The sequence below is a fragment of the Callorhinus ursinus genome, unplaced genomic scaffold (genome assembly GCF_003265705.2).
Source record: "Callorhinus ursinus isolate GAN/ISIS: 27379988/994484 unplaced genomic scaffold, GSC_fseal_2.0 scaffold2, whole genome shotgun sequence".
Taxonomy (NCBI): domain Eukaryota; kingdom Metazoa; phylum Chordata; class Mammalia; order Carnivora; family Otariidae; genus Callorhinus; species Callorhinus ursinus.
Window position 1 is genome coordinate 91,203,043 of NW_027397064.1, and position 21,765 is coordinate 91,224,807.

Genomic DNA, 21,765 nt, shown 5'->3' on the forward strand with positions numbered 1-21,765 from the left:
ACTGAAACTTTAAAACATTGCTAAAAGAAGGTAAAGAAAACAAAAATAAATGGAAAGACATCCTTTGTTCATGGATTGGAAGACTTAATATTGTTGTGATTTCAGTACTACCCAAAGCAATCTACAGATTCAAAAAAATCCCTATCAAAATCCTAGTGACAGTTTTTGCAAAAATAGAAAAATCCATCCTTAAATATGTATGGAATCTCAAAGGACCTCAAATAGCCAAAACAATCTTGAAGAAGAACAAAGTAGGGGCACCTGTGTGGCTCAGTTGGTTAAGCAACTGCCTTCGGCTCAGGTCATGATTCTAGAGTCCCAGGATCGAGTCCCACATTGGACTCCCTGCTCAGCAGGGAGTCTGCTTCTTCCTCTGACCCTCCCCCCCTCTCATGCTCTCTCTCTCCCTCATTCTCTCTCTCAATAAATAAAAAAAAAATCTTTAAAAGAAAAGAAAAGAAAAAGAACAAAGTTGGAAGACTCACATTTCCTGATTTAAAAACTTACTACAAAGCTACAATAATCAAAATAGTGTGGTACTAGCATAAGGACAGACATATATACCAATGGACTAAAACAGCCCACAAATAAACCCTTGCCTATATGGTCAAATAATTTTCTACAAAAGTGCAAAGACTGAACTTTCAGTGGGGAAAAGAGAGTCTTTTCAACAAGTGTTCCTGGGAAAACTGAACATCCACATCAAAGGAACAAAGTTGGACCCTAACCTTGTACTACATACAAAAATCAACTCAATCATTAAGAATGCTCAACCATTATGGAAAGCAAATCAAAACCACAATGAGATAGCCCTTCACATCCATAAGAATAGCTATTATTTGGGGCGCCTGGGTGGCTCAGTCATTAATTGTCTGCCTTCAGCTCAGGTCATGATCCCAGAGTCCTGGGATCGAGCCCCGCATTGGGCTCCCTGCTCCACAGGAAGCCTGCTTCTCCCTCTCCCACTCCCCCTGCTTGTGTTCCCTCTCTTGCTGTGTCTCCCTCTGTCGAATAAATAAATAAAATCTTTTAAAAAAAAGAATAGCTATTATTTTAGAAAGCAGAAAATCACAGGTGTTGGTGAAGATATAGAGAAATTGTAATCTTTATGCATTCCTGACAGGAGTGTGAAATGATGTAGCCTGTATGGAAAAAGAATATAGCAGTTCCTCAAGAAATTAAACATAAAATTACCATATCATCTAGCACTTGTGGGAACAGACACAAAAGAACTGAAAGCAGGGACTTAAACAGGTATTTATACACCTATCTTCATAGCAGGGTTATTTATATAGCTGAAAGTTCGAAATAACCCAAATGCCCATGGATGGATGAGTGGATAAACAAAATGTGCTATTTACATACAATGGAATATTATTCGATCTTAAAAAGAAATGAAATTCTGACACATACCATAACATGGATGAACCTTGAAGACATTATGCTAAGTGAAATAAGCCAGTAACAGAAGGACAATTATTGTAGGATTCCACATACACAAAGGACCTACAATAATCAAATTCACAGAGACAGGAAGTAGAATAGTGGTTACCAGGGACAAGGAAATGGGGAGTTACCTGTTCAATGAATACAGAGGTTTAGTTTGAGACGTTGGAAAAGTTTTGAAGATGGATGGTGGTGATGGTTGCACAACAAAGTGAATGTACTTAATGCCACTGAAATGTACACTTAAAAAATTTAATGGTGGGACACCTGGGTGGCTCAGTCGGTTGAGCTTCTGGCTTGATTTCAGCTCAGGTTGTGATCTTGGGGTCGTGGGATCGAGCATTTTGTCGCGCTGCACACTCAGCACGGAGTCGGCTTGGCCCTATCCCTCTGCTCCTCCCCATGCTTGAGCTCTCACTTTCTCTATCAAATAAGTAAAATCTTAAAAAAAAAAATTAATGGTAGGAGTGCCTGGATGGCTCAGTCGGTTAAGCATCTGTCTTCGGCTCAGGTCATGATCCCAGGGTGCTGGGATCGAGCCCCACGTCGGGCTCTCTACTCAGCAGGGAGTCTGCTTCTCCCTCTCACTTTCCCTCTGTTCTCTCTCTCTCACATAAATAAAATCTTTTAAAAAAAAAGAAAGAAAACAAAATATAAGTCTTTCATTTATTTCATGATATCCCTGTAAGGCATAGTTTTGAGTAATCTGCCTTTTGCAGCATTTTAAGAAGTATAGTTTATGCTTGCACTGGGAAAAGTTTGGCAACCATGGTGGGGAAGTTTGATTATTTTGTGTAAGAATTTCTGGAACTTCGGGAGTATTTGTTCACTCTAATTCTAAAAGCAGCTTGCAGAGTCAAATAGAAATGCTTTCTGAGTTCATCCTGCTTAGGGATTAACTGTACTCTTGTTTCATTTTATTAGTCTAGAGATGACACTAAATTGTACATCTTAAAATGTTAAGCACAAGCTGTATGTTCCATGTGTGCTGACGTGATGATGAACCAAAGTACGGAAATCTGTGAAAGGCGAAACGGAACCCTCCGGCACAATCACTGAGTAACTAGATAATGGCGCTATCTTATCAGAACGAGGACTGAATGTCTCTAAGTGATATTCCTTACTCAGAAGATTTCAAAGTTCTATCATGCTTATCAAAATAAAGCCCCCTTGAGGGCACTTGGCTGGCTCAGTTTGAAGAGCGAGTGACTCTTGATCTTGGGGGTTCTGAGTTCAAGTCCCACGTTGGGCATAGAGATTACTAAAACAAAGCCAAACAAAGCCAAGCACTCTTCTAAAGGAATTTTTTTATTTTTAAAGCCACCTAAAATCTTTCAGCTGGGGTAAAGTGATGTAAGTGATTTCTTCAGAAATCCTCCCTCACCATTTTTTAAAGGCTTTATTTGAGAGAGAGAGAGCACAAGCATGGGAGGGGGAGGGAGAAGCAATCTCCCAGCTGAGCAGGGAGCCCGATGTGGGACTCGATCCCAGGATCCTGGGACCATGACCTGAACAGAATGCAGTCACTTAACTGACTGAGCCACCCAGGTGCCCCCAGAAATCCCTTTTCAAAGTCGGTGAACATGGAACAGGAAACGAGTCCCCACGCAGCTTCTGTGGTCCCACCTCGCTCACCTGCAGCTGCTTCCTCCGGTTGGTTTTAGGTGGAAAGCTCTCTGTGGTCCTGCGAGCTGACGCCGATTCAGAGCTCCTGCTGGAACCGTCCACATCTTTGCTTACCAAGGTGATGACAGTTGCCCCAAGTAGTATTTGTAACATCTGAGGAAAGTTGTGATTTTAATTTTAGAGCACAAGAGAAGTTTTCATCTGTCAGCTTGACATTTTTGTAAGTGCCTCTTCTGAGTGCGGTCCATTCTCTAGATTCATGTTTACAAACAAAATCTCATTTGTTGCAGCCCCAGCTTTTGTCTATGCAAAAAAAAGTCCAGCACCTCTGTGTGCTCCGATTTTTTAGTCCGAGTCCAAAATAGCTTATTAGAGGAGAGGCCAGTTTGTAGCAAAACAGATGGAAGGAAGAGTAAAGGGTTTTGTTTTGTTTTTTAAATCATGTGCTCCCTAGAGACCATCTTGGTTCCTGCCTCCACTAACCATAACTTTGTAACTACAATTTTAATAAGAAAAGTTTTAAAAGAAAATCTGAGAATTAAACAGCTTTGGCCTCTATAAGCTTGGCTGCTGGGCAGTATGGAAAGTCATCAGAAAAAATAGCTGATTTCTGTAGCTCTGTGGCATTCGACAGGGTGCTATATAGGTAGCACAGTGCCGGAAAACAGACACCGGTGTCTCCATGTCCGTGGAGGTTCCGGGGCTCAGGGTTGGGTCCTCAGATCTACCGGCTCACGAACTTAAAATGCAGATGTGATAAGGTTCTGAATAACTAGCTCCGAGGCTGACTGGATGGCCAGAATGCCATCTAAATTAATTTACAAGGGGTAATAACCGCTATCGGTCATGAACCCAGAAGACCGAAGTGCTGATCAGAAAAGTGCTTGTTGAGCAATAGCCTTTGAACTGGTCTCTTTACCCCAGTCCACGCCATCCGGGGCTTCTGGATTTTCCAAGAGCATAGTTTTTACCAGTTCCCTACAGGGAACCTACACTCAGTGCTCTCTCTGAGATTTTAAAATGCATCGCACGGATGGTGGTGATGGTGGCTCAATGATGTGAATGAACCTAATGACACTGAACTTGCTAAATTTTATGTAATGTGTATTTTGCCACAGATTGCAAGAATTGGTGCCAATTCCTCAGGGCCTTCCGGAGTGTGGCTCACTTGGGCTGTCTTGCTCTCTCTCAGGTCTCCCCTCCTGTTTTTCCCAGTGTGTATGCTATGTTTTCTTCCCGTTCACTTGCATGGGCACTCATGTGAGTTTCCTATCCTAGCCTTGCTCAAATCTCTTCCAACAAAATTCTACCCATTTACAACATACATGTGCATATGCTCTCCATCAGGAGGCTTCATTTAATAATACTCCCTTGCTCAACCTGATGTGCTCTCTCTCCACTTGGAACACTTAGCCCTTTATTTAGACCAGCATTTCCCAAGCCTTGTGAATCAGAACCACCTGGAGAGCTAGTAAAGCACATAAAGGCCATGGCTTAATGTGGAGGGACCATCCTGGGTCTTCATAGGCTTCCCCAGTTCCCAGGTGAGTTTGAAGACCATTGGTGTGGACTTTGCTTATCACATTTCCAACTCTCTATGTTTTTTCATGTCATTGGCTCATTTGCTAACACTCTCTATTAATTGGTAAGCTTCATGGTTCTTACTCCTCTTTAAATGCGAATCCTCCTCTGCTGCACTGAGCACAGTGGTTTTAAGGGTAGGAACTCAATGACTGCATGTGTTGTACAGAATCAACAGACCAAAGTAAGAGCTGAGAGGGTGCAGGGAGAAGGGTTGGAGTGATACTCAGGAAAGTGGAGCAAGATGTGGACTATTTGGTAAACACTGATGACGACTTGATTAGGAAAGCCAGAGGGAACCACTGCTGAGTCAGTTATCGAAGGTCCATAGGGCCTTTGGTTGTCATCCGATGCCGTTATCCAGGATCTTTGTCCTGAAAGAACAGATCATCTCTGGAGGAGAGATGACAGGGGATGATCCAGTCCTGATAAGGATAGAATGACTTCTGAGATAGGCAGAGAGGGAATCCCACTGGTATCTTTATGGGTTTAGACTCTGTGAATCTGAAGTTCTTAGAATATATGCAGGGTGGTATGTCCAGGACCGTGAGAGCTGTGTCCTCCAATAATACTATATGCCAAGCTAGGGTCCACTAGGGCAGACTTTAAACTGTGGCCTGACAGTGGCCAGTGACTATAGCCTACAATTAAAATGATCCCCCAAATCCCAGTAAGGTCTGGAGAGATCCCTGAGGGTCCTGTGGGTGTCTGAGGGCTCCACTCTTTCCATCCCGGCAAAATGGGAGGGCTGCTGACCAGGGCAGCTCTGGCCTCTGATGACTCCCTTAGTGCTCACCTGTTTGGTGGGAACCCACAATTTCTGGCATACAGAACTTCATTCATTCACTCATTTAATCATATACATTGATCGAGCACTTACTGTGTGCCAAGCACTTTGCTGAGTCTGTGGTGATGTATTCCGAACAGCACATCCCACGCACACATTCTCATTCTGTCCCAGCTTGTCCTCTGCCTGCTTTTCCCTTGGAAAATCTCACTTCAGAGTATCAGTTTAGGAATAGGAGGAGAAAGAAAAAAGGATATTTCCGAACAGTAGTTTGCCTTGAAATTGCTTACGTTCTAACGACCCTATTTACTTATTTCTAGGGCACTGTTGATTTCCTCTCTCTTGATTTGTCTTACGAATGCCAAAGTGAAGCAAGTTTGCCACAGAAGCTGAGTAAATTGCAGGTAATTTGAGCCATTTCCTATATTGATGATGAATGGAGAAAGTTCCCAACAGCATAGTAGACATTTAATGGCCTGGCTGATGGGTAAACTGAGCTTGCCCCCACAGTTGGCAGAGATAGAGTTGCACTGGGGGAGATCGCCCTTGAATGCACTGCTGGAGAACATGGGGGGGGGGTGGTCAGGCAGTCTTCCCTGGAAGGGGTCAGGAGGGTTATCATGTTAAATATTTACATGATCTCTTGTGTAGAAATCTGAGAATTGAAATTTCAGTGTTCTTTCTAAGATTTAAGAAGGCATTTCATGGACGGTGGTCATGGTTATACAACAGCGTGAATGGACTTAATGCCACTGTACTATACATGTGAAAATGGTTACGGTGGTAAATTGTATGTGTATTTCCCCACCCACAACTGAAAAAAAAAAAAGACATTTCACACCCAGGTCTGCTAAATCAGAGGCCAGCTCTGGGAACCTTCCTGTAACCTTAGGTCCTTTCTTCCTGTTCCCAGTATTGTTTTCCTCGAGGGTAATGATTGTGACTAGTTAGAGAAAGTATGTTGGTTGCCACCTACCCACCTGTTAGCTTTCTCCCCTATGCTTGGTCACTGCTGAGCAACTTCCTTGAGGACGACAAACTCCAAATTCCCTGGAGTTCTGACTATTCCCCCCCACCTCCTGACAGGGTAGAATGGATTGTACCTTCCGAGTCCTTTCAGCATTGCCATACTTACCCCTGAAGGGCTACCTTCTCACAGGCCTCTCTGGGGATGCCTGGTCACCAGCATTCACCCATGACTTCCTCTTGCTCTTGCAGGGGTGGGCACAAAACCGCTCCCCTCTGCTTTCTGCCCTGTGCCTCCTGGTTTGGAATCCCAGCATCCTCACCACCAAGCCGGATGGATTGTAAGATGGATTATCTGTTGAAAGGCCAAGCTCCTCGGTGTCAAACCCTCAGTGCTGCAGCTAGGTGGAATCTCCATTCGACCTGAGGCTGGAAGCTGGAAACAGACAAATTAGCGTCAGTCCCACCCCCGGGGTCTGTGGGTTTCCTGCTGCACCTTGTAGGCACCGCTACTTTTATTATCTACAAGTAATAGGATCTCATAATCAAAGCCAGCAGATGCAGTCGCAAGACGTTTGAGTAATAGCCGCTGTGATTTTCGTGCCTGCTCTGTGCCCAGCACCATGTGGGGCACTTTATCCTCACGATATTTCTCCCCCTCACAGCAGACCCCAACACGTAAGAAACATAACCAAGGTCAGACACTAGGTAGGGAGCAGAGCTGGGATTGGAAGCAGGCTTTCTTGTGACACCACACTGCCTCTCCAAAACAAAAATAATTCCAAGGTGTTGGGGACATTATAATGAGAGTGACGTTTTTGAAAATCACATATAATTTTAGTTGTTTTTGTAAAAAAAAAAATATATATATATATATATATATATTTTTTTAGTAAATATCTTCTTACCTGAACCCAAATTGCCTTGACCCAGAGCCTGCCCTGGTGGGCTTGCTAGCCAGATTTCTGGTCCTTCAGTGGCACTTAAGTAGTGTCTTCAAGGCCTTCCGATGCCTGTGATAACTAAATCTGTCTTTTATCATCCTTAAGGAAGTCAACCAGAGCTTGTTGCTCAGTTAATGCGTTCAGACAACGCTGACATTTTAAAACTGTCTGGGTTATGCAGACGCAGCATGCTTCAGAGAGCCCATCAACAGAGCTTGGGCTTAATTTCTGCTTGAGGATGTGGTTTACCGGGTTTCCCTTTTTATATCAAAACATTTTCAAGAAGACCTGCTCCCACCAGTGCCTGGATAGAGCTGTGAACCCTCAGTCAATAGCTGGCCAGCCAAACAGTAAAACCTTCCCTGGACAAACTTGGCAGCCATTGATTATGCCCTGCTGGGATTCTTTGTTCCTTTTATTTCCTTAGGTAGGAATTAGATTCCAGATGTTGCACTTGACAGCTCGGAGGCAGCCCCAGAGATTCAGGATGACCACTCTGATCACCAGCTATGAGGAGAGAACAGAGCTGGAAAGGAGATGGTCCCTCTCTGCGGTCATCGGTTACGAGCCTATGGCATTCCCACACAGTTAGCACCCCCAGGACAGGAAGAACAGCTGAGTTCTCCCCAGGGAACCCGAATCACACCACCCACAGCTTCCTTCCCAGCATACCTACCGTCCCTCCTCAGCCCAGCCTCCCTGCCTCCTCCTGGGGCTGCAGGGAAGATAAGGCAGGGCAGCAAGAAGCAGGTGCCCGCTCCTTTCCCGTTCCCCTCCACCTTCCCCAGAGCACTTGCCTGTCTCTCTCTGAGCCTCAGGGACCGTCAGCTGCTGCACCTCCCACCAGTGCACCAGTGTTTTAGGGCTGGAGGACATCCTCAGGCCCAGCACCTCAATAAAGAGCCACCGCACCTCTGAATTCTGCAGGAGGTCCATGAGCAGCCTCCCACATCGTCTTAGCAGGAAAGGCTCTGCTCACCCAGGGAATTCTCCACCCAGCAGAAGGCTCCTCCAGCTCTCCCATCCTATCATATCACAGGCTGCCCCCACTGTGTATTGACCTTGCAGGAAAGAGAAAACCCTCTGAGTCCTTAATAGTTGGGCTTTCCCACACTGACCCAGCATAGGGAAAGGACAAGGGCTGTGTGAGCTGCAACTCTACTCATTGTGGTCCTGGGCAACTTAGCTTCTCAAAGCTGAAGACACCTTATCTGTAAAGAAGGGACACTGTTGCAGGTGACTCAGAAAGTAATGTGCCTGCCTTCTTTGGCAGTGGTTGTATTGGTATCTCTCAGTGGCCTTTAGGCTCTCAGAGGAGGAAAAACTTGGTATGGGGAAAATGACCAAACCCAGCCTCCCCTAAAAAGGTAATTTAAGGTGAAGTCAAACGACAGGTCAACCTACAAATGTTTCCTTCCACAGTGACATGGTTTAGAAATGGGAGAAAAGTCACACCTGTTCCATTTGAATGAGGGCCACTCCTTTTAACTTTTTATCATGGGAAATGTCAAATATAGCCAAAGGTAGAAAGAAAGTATCATGACGCCATCCCCGACTTCAAAAGCTATTGACTCATGGCTGACCTTGTTCCATCTATGCCCTACCTTTCCCTTCTCAAGCCAGACTGGGGTTTTTTTGTTGTTGCTCTTGTTGTTTTTAACTCACGACCCTGAGATCAAGACCTGAGCTGAGATCAAGAGTCGGTCACCTAACAGACTGAGCCACCCAGGCGCCCCTCAAGCCAGATTGTTTTGAAGCAAACCCCAGACATTCATAAATACTGTTATGGTGGCACCTGATTAAGCTTCCTGTAGTAACAAAGGCCCCTAACATGAGTGGATGGCTTTGTTCCTGGTCCCAACACTTAGTGCCTCGTTCTAGGAGGAGACTTGTAAGCATGTGGAACCTGCCTCTTTGCTGGGGGTGAATGGGAAGGGTGGCTGATGTTACTGAAACGTGTAGACTGTTTTCCCTTAGAGTCTAGAGTCTGCTCTCTTTATTAATTGACCTGGCTAGAGAACATTTCCCAAACCAGAGTGTTTGTAGCTTCTCGAAGATCTGTCCCTGTTATCAAAACACTTACTCTAGGCCGCTTCCGTTCACTTGCTGGCTTTGATCTTTTTCAGACTATTGAGCCAAAAGTGAAAATTTTCATCTTCAATCTGAGATTCCAGGACTGCCCTTCCACCAGGAAGAACTCAACCGGGCTGCTCTTTAGCCTTCTCGAGGGTGAGTGGACCATTGCTGAAGAGGTTTGTTTTTGTCCTTCCAAGTTTTTATTTCAATTCAAGTTAGTTAGCATACAGTGTAGTATTGGTTTCAGGAGTAGAATTTAGTGATTCATTACTTACATAGAACACCCCGTGCTCATCACAAATGCCCTCCTTAATGCCCATCACCCATCTAGCCCGTCCCCCCACCCGCCTCCCCCCAGCAACCTCAGTTTGTTCTCTATAGTTAAGTCTTATGGTTTGCCTCCCTCTCTGTTTTTATCTTATTTTTCCTTCCCTTCCCCTATGTTCATCGGTTTTGTTTCTTAAATTCCACATATGAGTGAAATCATATGGTATTTGTCTTTCTCTGACTTATTTTGCTTAGCATAATATAGTCTAGTTCCAGCCACGATGTTGAAAATGACAAGATTTCATTCTTTTTGATGGCCGAGTAATATTCCATTGCATATTTACACCACATCTTTATGCATTCATCAGTTGATGGACATTTGGGCTCTGTCCATATTTTGGCTGTTGTTGATAGTGCTGTTATAAACATGGGGGGGCAGGTGCCCCTTCAAGTCACTATTTTTGTATCCTTTGAGTAAATACCTAGTAGTGCAATTGCTAGATTGTAGGGTAGTTCTATCTTTAACTTTTTGAGGAAACTCCATACTGTTTCTCAGAGTGGCTGCACCAGTCTGCATTCCCACCAACAGTGTAGGAGGGTTCCCCTTTTGCTGGAGAGGTTTTCAGTGACATTTGGTGCATTGGCTTGGGGAGTAGCAGTTTTGGAAGTCTGAGGTTCCAATAAGAGGAGGGACCAGAAGAGGGCTGGTCTGAGAGCCCATCCCAGACAGGTTTAGTGTCCCTTGCCTTTGTATTATTGGTCCCTTAGCTCCCATTGACTCAAGAAAGAAGACAGGTTCTGTACAAAAATGACAAAGATGCTTTGGTCTTGTGGAAATAAAGACCATCAGGCTTCCAGGTTCAGGCATAAGCATGGGAACTGCTCTGTGCCCGAGTGTCCCTTTTCATTACCACTCCCTCCAAGATCTCTCACCTTTGCCCCCCCTCCAGTTACCCTTGCTCTTTTCCCTATTACCTCAGCTCGCACGTGGCCCTGGTGGGCACCTCACTGAAGCCTTCAGGTCTAAGACCCACAGCTCATGGACTGTCCTCTCTGTGTCTCTTAGTTTAAATTCATGCGAGTGAATCTGATTGGTGGGCCATGGATCAAGAGATCACTCAGGGTCCAGTCACATTGGGGGAAAGGTGGATTGTGCTAAGGCATCAGGAGCTGAGGGCTACTAGGGAGGGGCAGGTTCCTGGGTGTCCTGATATTCATTCCAGTCACCCTATAAGGCAGAGTATGGTAGAGGTCACTAGTGCCCCTTTTTACTACCTGTAAGCAGTGCTGAGCTCGCTTCAAAGACCTCATGACACTCATCCATAGATATAACTTAATAACCCTCACCCTAACTCACTTTTGATGGCGTAATGATTTCTGTTCTTAAGTTCCACCCATTTCTAAATGGCTGAAATGGTCAATTTATTGTTTATGCGTAGTTCATGACAATTAGAAAAAATTCCATCTCTTTCTGATGTTTGAGTTTTTCTAAATCAATTGTTCTCCATGTGTGGTCTTCAGACCAGCAGCATCAGCATCACCTGGGAACTTGATAGATATTCAAATCCTTGAGCCCCACATCAATGCACTGCTTCAGAAACTCTGGGGTGGGCCCGGCAAACTGTGTTTAACAAGCTCTGCAGGTGATTCGGATGTACACGGAAGTTTGAGAACCACTGTTCTAGGTACATGGAAATTACTCCTGAGCTCCTTACATCTTTAGCCTGTGGTATTTTCCAGGGGGCTTAGAATGATTGCTTGGAGCTTGGGTGTGTTGTATAAATAAGAAAACAATTGATGGGAGTCATGAATATTGTTGGTTGGGCTTCAGGGAGTGTTAATTAAACTTCTTTTACAGCCGTACGTGAACACCAGGTTCTCTTCATTGGGTTTGATCTTAATACGCTCCTAAGCTGTTCACGAAGCTCCAAGACAAGGTAATGTTAGATTTCCTTTTGAAATCTATTGAATAGCTGATATTTGAAGAATACTCTTTCACATGTGTACTCTCAGGGGACTGTTGTTATCTGCCTCTTGGCCAGTGATTTTTATCATGGTGAGAAATGAAGGCTCAGAGGGGATGGCAGTGAGAGAGCCTGGCTCCCACTGCATCTGACTCTGGGCCCATGTGTTTCTGCATCTCACTTCTCACTCTGCACTTGGGAGCCTTGCATTTTGCCCAAGTGTGCACAGCAAGCCGAGATGGGAACCCCTGCCTCCTAGTTTAGGATCTTGTTGTGGGTAGTGTGAGTTTGTGGAAGGCTGAGTTAAAGATCGATCTGACCACCCCACTGAAGTCATGACCGACCTGAGTAAGTGAGGTGAGTTCTCTGCACCTGTTTCCTCCTGTGAACTGTGAAACATCTTTCCCACAAGGAGACAGTGTAGGTTGGAGATTCAGCTGTTGCAGTGGGGCAGAAGCCTAAATCAGTGGTGTTCTGAGAGGTTTTATTTAATTTTTTAAAAGATTTATTTATTTTAGAGAGAGGGAGAGAACAAGAGAGGAGGAGCAGAGGGAAATGGAGAGAGAGAAACCCAAGCGGACTCCACACTGAGCACAGAGCCCGATTCGGGGCTTGATCCCACGACCCATGAAATTACAACCTGAGCCGAAACCAAGAGTCAGATGCTTAACAGACTGTGCCACCCAGGGCCCTCTGAAAGGTTTTAATCTATGGTGGGGTTGCAAATAGTTTCTTACTGAACAACTGAAGTAACAACATTTGTAAATGGCATATTTAAAAAAAATTAGAGCAGGTTTCAGGTTACCCCCATAATGACACCCTCACACACTCATAATCTAATGTGCTTCTCAAGTGATTAAGACAAGGTGGTGTGGAAACCAGCATGGGTTGTTCCCCAGAACCCTCAGCCTTCCATGGGTGTGTTACACGCATGAGCTTCATGCACCATGTTTTGACAAAGGACGAAGACCGGAAAGAATCACTGGGCTTCCCAGACTTTCAGCTGGAGCTCTCCTTGCCCTTCACCTTAGACTTTGCTAGGACAGCTCTGTCCAAAGTCACCCCCTTCTGTTGCTACCAACTCTTTGTCCCTTTCCTCTGCAAGCACTTGTGTGTCTCATTCTGTCATTCAATCCTCTCAACTCACTTCAAGCCAGCAGGTCAAATCAACAACCCAAAGCAGCTGCTACATGTAAGGCTTTGTCCTGGGAGTGCGAACGGTGGAAAGAGGAGACAGGTCAGAACTGCTCCCTGACCACACTTAGAGTCAGTAGAGGAATGCTGGGCCCATGTCTTTTCAGAAAATAGAACTCAACAGGCCATAAAAAAAAAAAAAAGGGTTGCCCTGAAAGCTCAGTGATTGCAAACCACAAGATGTCATGTGACACCAGCTCTAAGTTTCTCCCTCTAAACCTTGGCCTGAAGCAAAGGTTCAACACTGGCTAACATTAAACTAACAGCCAGGGGTCCTCACTCAGGTGGACATTGGTGGAGAGCCCACTGGGGGCAGGAGAAAGTGGGGGTGGCAGGTTTCCAACAGGATTAACATGGTTTTCCCTTTGAGAATCTTAGACCTCAGTGGGGAGACAGAGAGGCCCACAAATGACTCTGACACCAGACTATGGCAGGAGACACGGCACTGCTCCCCAGATAGGGGAGAAAGCGTTATCTGGGATACTCTGAGGCAGCTGGGGGCCAGGGAGGGACAGCTGAAGGAGGGCTACCTGGAAGGCCTGGGCATAGGGATTGAGGCTTTGTGTGCTAAATCTCTTCCCAAGTTAGGCAAACCCAGGACTCCCACCATTAAAACCTTTAAATTCAGGGGCACCTTGCTGGCTCAGTCAGAAGAACATGTGACTCTTGATCTCAGGGTTGTGAGTTCTAGCCCCATGTTGGGTGTAGAGATGACTTACATAAATAATTTTTAAACTTAAAAAAAAAAAAAGCCTTTAGAGCAAATTGTATTTTAGACAGGGGCTGTTTGTTTATTTCTTCAAGACCTCATTTTCTCCAAGCCAGGAGGACAGTCAGGGTCAGGAGGGTTGGGGCAGAGCAGCTGAGGCTCTTCACTAAGTAGGTGTCATCTGTGTCCCTGATTGTGCTCCAGAGACCTGCATATATTATGAATAATCCATAACTATAGATCATTTCACCCCTACTGCTGTTTTAGCAAATGTGTTAGTTGATGCTTCATAAAACAGAAGGTGCTTAGGTTTGGAAGACCCAGGTTTTGCTCCATGGGATAGAGGTCCCTCTGCAGAGTCCCTGTCATTTCTACCAGTTCTGTGCTCTGGGCCAACCTAGTACAAATGTCATCCTCTCCCCACATGATGGCCCTTGGACAGGAGATGCTCTTGTACTGCACCTCCTTGCACCCCCCACCCCATATATTTTCTTCCCCAGGCCAAACACACCCACCTGCACAGACCCTTCCTCAAGGTTGCCCTCTGCTGGTGGAGCTGCCACACACTATTGAACCGTGCCTTCCAGCCCGCAGTCCAGGACTTGGAGATTGGAAAACCAATTTAGGGTTTGTTTTGAAATATTAGAAAAAACCGTTTTATTAAAAAAAAAAAAAGAAAGAAGGAAAGACAGAAGGAGAGAAATGGACAAAAAATAAAAGAAAATAGACTGCATTCATGTAAGGATAGCATTTTTACATTGTTTTATTTCAAATACATATTTACCTGAATGTATATCAAATATTAAAAATATATAAATGTCTACACACAAATATAGTGATACCACAGACTGCTCGATGATTTGCAAACTGATCAATGAGAAGTTCTCATTTAAAAGAAAATAAGATAGGAGTTCATTTACATTAAAAAGATTGGAGATGGGGGGCACCTGGGTGGCTCAGTTGGTTAAGCATCTAACTTCAGCTCAGGTCATGACCCTGGGGTCCTGGGATCGAGCCCCATGTCAGGGTCTCTGCTCAGCGGGGAGTCTGCTTCTCCCTCTTCCTCTGGCTCTCCCCACACTGGTTCTCTCTCTCGAATAAATAAATCTTAAAAAAAAGACTGGAGATGGATAATCTAGAATAGGTATAATCATTGGGAATCCAGGCTCCTATCTTGCTTCTACCTTATGGTCCAGGATGGATGCTTGAGATCCTGCCGTTATGTGCGTAATCCAGGCAGCATGAAGAAAGGACTGCCACTCATCGTGCTCCTGCAGCGCCCCGGGCCAGGTCTCAGTGGAAGGGCTAGGGTTAATATTTAGCTGGTGCATATCAGTAGAGCTATACCGGTAGCTCAATTATTGAACGGCTTCTGTACCAGCTTGTTTATAGGTGCTGGTCCCCTGATGCCCAGAATTTATTTAATTTTCAGTTTCCTTTTCTGCAGGGTAAGAATACATAATTATAGTACTTACCTCAGAAATTTGTGAAAATTAAATGAGAGACCTACATTCTTATCACAGTGGCCAGCACAGAATCAAGGCAGAATGAATTAAAGCCATCATTATTATTAACTATGTTGTTTTTATTTAGGTAATTACAGCGAGCGAGCGAGGTGGGGGAGGGGCAGAGGGAGGGAGAGAGAGAATCTTAATCAGGAAACCAATACAGGGCTCGATATCAGGACCCTGAGATCATAACCTGAGCGGAAATCAAGAGTCTGATGCTTAGCCCACTGAGCTATGTTTTTTTTTTTTAATAAATAATAAGAAAAAAGCATGGCATCAGAACCAAAAACGGTACTCAAGGACAAGCTAATACAGGGAACAGAGACTTGGCACAGTGTTTTGAGTCCTGCAGGAGCAATAACACTGTACCTAAGGAGGGGCAATAATAGTAATTTTCCCACCCCTCAGTCACTTCCTGCCCACAACCTGGTGGGTATGGCTTTTGACTCCGTGTTTCTGGAGCCCTTACTGATGACACACGTTGCCGTCACAGGGCGGAGGTAAACCCGCAGAGTCATTCCCGTGTCCCCTTGTCTTCCCAATCCCGCAGCAGGCCCTGCTCACCGACGGCCGGCCCGTCCCTTCAAGCGGCGGCGCTGCGGGCCGTGTGGCCGCCGCGGGCCTCGGCCTACCAGAGAGTCTGGAGGACGTTTGCCAGCCGGTCCGGGGCTGAAAGAGACGCTTTCCTGCGGGATGTTTTCCCCGAAGGCTTCCTCTGGGGCGTCTCCACGGGGGCCTTTAACGTGGAAGGCGGCTGGGCCGAGGGCGGAAGAGGACCGAGCATCTGGGACCCCCTGGGGCGCCCGAACGCCTCCCAGGGCGCCGCGACGCCGGAGGTGGCCAGCGACAGTTACCACAAGGTGGACACCGACGTGGCCCTGCTTCGGGGCCTCCGAGCTCAGCTGTACAAGTTTTCCATCTCCTGGTCCCGAATCTTCCCCAATGGGCGCGGGCGCCAGCCCAGCCGCCGGGGCGTCGCCTACTACAGCAGGCTCGTGGACAGCTTGTTGGACGCGGGCATCCAGCCCATGGCCACGCTCTTCCACTGGGACTTGCCCCAGGCGCTGCAGGAGCACGGCGGGTGGCAGAACGACAGCGTGGTGGACGCCTTCCTGGACTACGCGGCTTTCTGCTTCGCCACCTTCGGGGACCGCGTGAAGCTGTGGGTGACCTTCCACGAGCCGTGGGTGATGAGCTACGCAGGCTATGGCACTGGCCGACACGCGCCGGGCATCTCAGACCCGGGGGTGGCCTCTTTTAAGGTACCTCTCGGCCCGTCGGGCTGCCTCACTGGGTGTTAAGCCTTTCTCTGGGAGAAAAGTCCTTTTCTCTTCCCTTCAGCAGGCCTCTCCTTCTCGTCCTTTAAAGAAAGCCAGAGCTGGGGAGGGAAGGCACGGGAAATTGTTCATCACCTTGTTTTGTCCAGACACTGTGCTGGCACTTGGAAAACAGTCATTACATCCTTAGAACGACGCTGGTGCTTGTGGAACTGGGATGCGCAGAGCAGAAACTGCTTCATGATGGCATCTGTAGACGGGCAGCCGTTTGAAGCCAGAATGCGGGCCCAAGTCTACTTGACTCCACAGCAAGTTCTCCACGTCAGCCAGGACTCTTAGTGGAGGTGACAGAAAACCAAACCCAGAGTGACCTGAGCAAAGAGGGTATCTGGCCACTCAGGAAACGGAAAAGTCTGGGTTTTAGCTGGTCTCAGTGGAGCCTGATCAGACCCAAAACGCTGCCACTAGTACTCGATTTCTCTTCCTCTCTTGCCCCGCTACTGGCTTTCTACTTGGGCTGCCTGCTAACCACAGGGCGGCAGTCCTGCTTTCCTCTTTCAAGAGGAGCAGGAAAGCAAGCTTGCCTCTCTTCTGGCATTCCCAGCAAACACATTCCTGGGTCTCAGGGCTGCTGCATGGGTGGTGTGCCCATCCCTGAACCAGTCACTGGATCTAGGCTAGGGGACTGGAATGCCGGGACTGGTCTGGGTCCCAATCCCAGCTCTACCCTTCACACACTGGCTGAGAGGTGGGGAGGGAGAAAGGGTTTTGTTTTCCAGAGCCTAGTCAGCGTACCATTCCCACAAGAAGGGGATGTACATACTGGAGACAAAAATTTAAATGGCTTCATACAGGTCCTTTCCATCATTTCCATATTTCTTCAGAATCTCCGCTTCCCCTGGCAGCCTTCTCCAGGATGGACCTTTAGTCTGGCTTTCTCCTGCCGCACTTGGGTTCTGTTCAGAAATAGGAGTCTTTGCTGTGCCCCATGCTGGGTGTTAAGGAGGATGCATGGCCCATGTCCTTGAGATTTAAAACTTTTTGCAGGAGATGATACAAATACATATAAGAAAATTAGAGAACAGTCCAAAATGTCCACAGTCAGAATGCACTAGAAAAATCAGAATCAGTGCCTTGATGAAATGCCAAAAATCCCTATAACCCTGAAGTCAAGGCTTCCACTCTGCTCTTGTTCAGCAAAGTGACCATATACACTGAGAGAGAACACTTCAGAAAATGGAAGGTTGAAACCTTTCTATTTGTCTCCTCATTGTAAAACTCATCCTAATCTCTTCTCCTTAGGCTTCTCCTTTGGCTTCTTATCCCTACAAGTGTGGCTCCTAGAAAGTCCACCTCACTTTGTTCCTTCACGTCTTGCTTTTATGTATTAGTTAAAATAGTATAATACCATTAAGGGAAAATTTCAAAGAAAAAGTGTCTCTCCTAATTTTGCCCCTGTTTCCTTCCAGTCCGGGCTCCCTTGCATTCACAGTGTACTCAGAGTGCCCTCAATTTAGTGCATATTTTTAAAGTGGACTTTATTTTTTTTACAGTAGTTTGAAGTTCACAGCAAAATTGAACAGAAGTTACCCTAGATTTCCCATATACCCTCTGCCCCTCCCCCAGATTCCCCCATTATCAACTCCTCCTCCCCACCAGCATGGTACATTTGTTACAATTGATGACCCTACACTGACACATCACAATCACCCTAGTGCTCATTTTTCACCTGACATGTCATTAACCCTTTTCCGTGTTCTTACACGGCCACAGTAGCTGGTTCTGCTAGTTGTCTGATCCTCCACTGAACCCCCTGCCTGACGCAGACTGGTTTAGAAGGCAAGCATTCCTGCTTTTGGGAAAGGAGCACAGTTTGCCATGGAGTTGAGGACCCAGTTAAGGACTGATATTTGGAACATGAGAAGCAGTGAGGAGTTTCACTTCCTAGAGCATATTTTGATAATAAATTCTTCAAAAATAAGTGTCGTCTTCTTCAGATGATGATAACGATAAAGGAAAGGAAGCTAGACTGCAGCAAGCTCCCTCCTGCACTCCAGTTTCCTGCTTGGTGCTTTGTTTACACGATCTTACTTTGTCCTAAATGTATCCGTAATTACCGCTTCTTGCAGACAAGGAAACTGAATGAGAAGATTGTTTGAGTTTACTCAGCAAGTTAGTGACAAAGTCAAGATTCAAATCTAGGTTTGTTATACTCTAGGCACCCCGCTTTTGCCCGTTTTCCCATGGTGCTCTGCCAAAGGAAGCTGTTGACTTTTGTAAGACCTTGAGTTAAGTCTACAAAGAGATTCCTGGTCATGGGTTTTCTTCCTAGATTTCATTAAGTAGAAAGGATGACAGGTAGGTTAGAAAGAATTGTCCCATCCCTTGTATGTCAACTGAAATGACCCCCCCAAATTTGTTGTTGATGAATTAGTCAATAAGAATTATTGAGAACAAAGGCAGAATTGCATTGTTTGGGACAGTACAGGCCTAGAGTCAGACTTCCTACATTCTACACCTCTCTGGATCTTGTTTCCCTCCTCTGTACAGTGGTAATAATAATTATACTTGCCATATAAGGTTGTTGTAAGAAATTCATGAGAGAATTCATTAACAGTGTTTTCTGTGAAATATGGTTATTGATGCTGCTGCTGTTGACCTGTCAGTGGTGGTAACTCGTTGACATTGTCGTTGACTTACTGACTCTGCTGTCTGCATCGTTGATATTGCTGGCACTGGTGTTGATGATGTTGTCCGTGTCAACACTGTTCATGTCGTTGATTTACTGACATTGTTAGCATCCATCTTAACTTCTTATTGATATTGCTGACTTGTTGACATTGGCATTAACTTTTTTTTTTAAAGATTTTTTATTTATTTATTCTACAGGCAGCAAGAGAGGGAACACAAGCAGGGGGAGGCAGAGGGAGAAGCAGACTCCCTGCCAAACAGGGAGCCCGATGGGGGGCTTGATCCCAGGACCCTGGGATCATGACCTGAGCTGAAGGCAGACACTTAACGACTGAGCCACCCAGGCACCCCTGACACTGGCATTAACTTGTTGATGACTTGCTAATGTTGTTTACATTACTCTTGTTATTGATGTGGACGTTTTCAGTGTTAGTGTTGTCATTAACACTGGTAACATTGACATTGGTGTTAACTTGTTGTTGTTGTAGACTTGCTCTTGGCTTGTGGTTGTTGGCTTTGCTATTGGTTGTTATTAAGCACTGTATTTCCTTCTTTCTTCCTCACAAGGTGGCTCACTTGGTTCTCAAGGCTCATGCCAGAGTGTGGCACCACTACAATAGCCACTATCGTCCACGGCAGCAGGGACGCGTGGGCATTGTGTTAAACTCAGACTGGGCAGAACCTCTGTCTCCAGAGAGGCCTGAGGACCTCAGAGCCTCTGAACGCTTCTTACATTTCATGCTGGGCTGGTTTGCACACCCCATCTTTGTGGATGGAGACTACCCTGCTGTCCTGAAGGCCCGGATCCAACAGATGAACCAACAGTGCCCCAGTCCTGTGGCCCAGCTCCCTGAGTTCACTGAGACAGAGAAGCAGCTCCTAAAAGGCTCCGCTGATTTTCTGGGTCTGTCTCATTATACCTCCCGCCTTATCAGCAAGGCCCAAGAAGATTCTTGCATCCCCAGCTATGAAACCATTGGAGGCTTCTCCCAACATGTGGACCCTGCATGGCCCCAGACCTCATCCCCTTGGATTTATGTGGTGCCCTGGGGTATAAGGAGACTGTTGCAGTTTGCATATTTGGAATATACAAGAGGAATAGTTCCGATCTACCTGGCTGGGAATGGCATGCCCATAGGGGAGACCGAAGATCTCTTTGAAGATTCCTTGAGAGTAGACTACTTCAAAAAATATATCAGCGAGGTGCTCAAGGGTAAGAATGGTGGATATGCTGGTGATTGGAATGTCTTGGTACTTCTTGGTACTTGGTACTTCTCCAAGTCTTCAGAGTTTTGTTTAATGAGACAAAGACAGTCTTCCAAGAAAATGAAGCCAAAAAGTAGTAGTAGTAGTAATATCATGAATCCTGCACATTACCCTCCTGTCTCCCCAAGAAGCCTCAAGTCTTTGCTCCTCTGTTCTTATTCCCTATAATGCCTTCTACATTCTGCCCATCTGAGTCTTATCCACTGATCAAGACTCATCATCTTTTAATGCATTCATTTAACAAAAATGTATTCAGTGCATATTATGTGCCACACATTGCACAAGACTATAGGGGTTAAATAGTGAACAAATATCATCTTTTCCCACAGGACACTCAGAGTCTACAGAGGAACACAGAAAATTACAATATAGGATGACAATGGCATTATAAGATGGGACTTCAACCCATTAAATCTTCCCTCATTGTTCTGGGCACATTAATCTCCATGTTCTTTAACCAGCTATAATACCTACATTCCACACCATTCACTTTGATCCAATTAATTCATATCTACAGAATCATTCTTGCCTAACACAGTTTCATATGCCTTTTAAAATTTTAATTCCAGTATAGTTTACAGTGTTATATTGGTTTTAGGTATACAATATAGTGATCTGACAATTCTATACATAGTGCTCCTCATGATAAATGTACTCATAATCTCCTTCACCTCTTTCACCCATCCCCGCACCCCCTCCCCTTTGGTAACCATCAGTTTGTTCTCTATAATTAAGAGTCTTGGTTTGTCTCTTGTATTCTTTGTTTTGTTTCTTAAATTCCACATATGAATGAAATCATATGGTATTTGTATTTACCTGATGGACTTATGTCACTTGGCGTTATACCCTTTATATCCATCCATGTTGTTGCAATTGGTAAGACTTCATTCTTTTCTACAGTTGTGTAATATTGCATTGTATATATAAATACCACATCTTCTTTATCCATTCATCTTTTGATAGACACTTGGGCTGCTTCCATAATTTGGCTGTTGTAAATAATGCTGCAATGAACAGGGGGCCTGTATCTTTTTGATTTAGTGTTTTTATATTCTTTGGGTAAATACCCAGTAGTAGAATTACTGGATCATAGGGTAATTCTATTTAATTTTTTTAATAATTTTTAAAAAGATTTTATTTATTTATTTGATAGAGAATGGGAGAGCGAGAGAGCACAAGCAGGGGGGAGCAGCAGAGGGAGAGGGAGAAGCAGGCTCCCCACTGAGCAGGGAGCCCGATGCGGGGCTCAATCCCAGGACCCTGGGATCATGACCTGAGCCAAAGGCAGATGCTTAACTGACTGAGCCACCCAGGCACAGTAAGCAGATATTCTCATAGGACAATTGTGAAAACTGATGCTCAGAGAAATTACATGATGTGCCCAAACAGCCAGTGAGTGAAAGAGTATGCCTTTCTATTTCTGTTTCAGCAATACCCACAAACCTATGAGGCTTCTATTCCTC

General features: G+C 45.4%; 1 protein-coding gene and 1 long non-coding RNA gene across 2 annotated transcripts in view; one reads left to right on the forward strand and one right to left on the reverse strand.

The window, feature by feature from the left end:
* Positions 1-21,765, forward strand: part of LCT (lactase) — a 48,550-nt gene that overhangs the window by 5,175 nt on the left and 21,610 nt on the right. Inside the window, exons 2-7 of the mRNA XM_025856748.2 lie at positions 3,111-3,190; positions 5,761-5,844; positions 9,477-9,579; positions 11,552-11,630; positions 15,619-16,330; positions 19,604-20,249. Coding sequence (XP_025712533.1) covers positions 3,111-3,190; positions 5,761-5,844; positions 9,477-9,579; positions 11,552-11,630; positions 15,619-16,330; positions 19,604-20,249 — 1,704 coding nt within the window. The remainder of the gene's footprint in view (positions 1-3,110; positions 3,191-5,760; positions 5,845-9,476; positions 9,580-11,551; positions 11,631-15,618; positions 16,331-19,603; positions 20,250-21,765) is intronic.
* LOC112812116 (uncharacterized) lies at positions 3,087-7,493 on the reverse strand. Its single transcript, XR_003205206.2, has 3 exons — positions 7,315-7,493; positions 6,576-6,842; positions 3,087-3,225 (listed from the first exon to the last, which is right to left on the reverse strand). It is a non-coding gene; the product is annotated as an uncharacterized lncRNA (long non-coding RNA).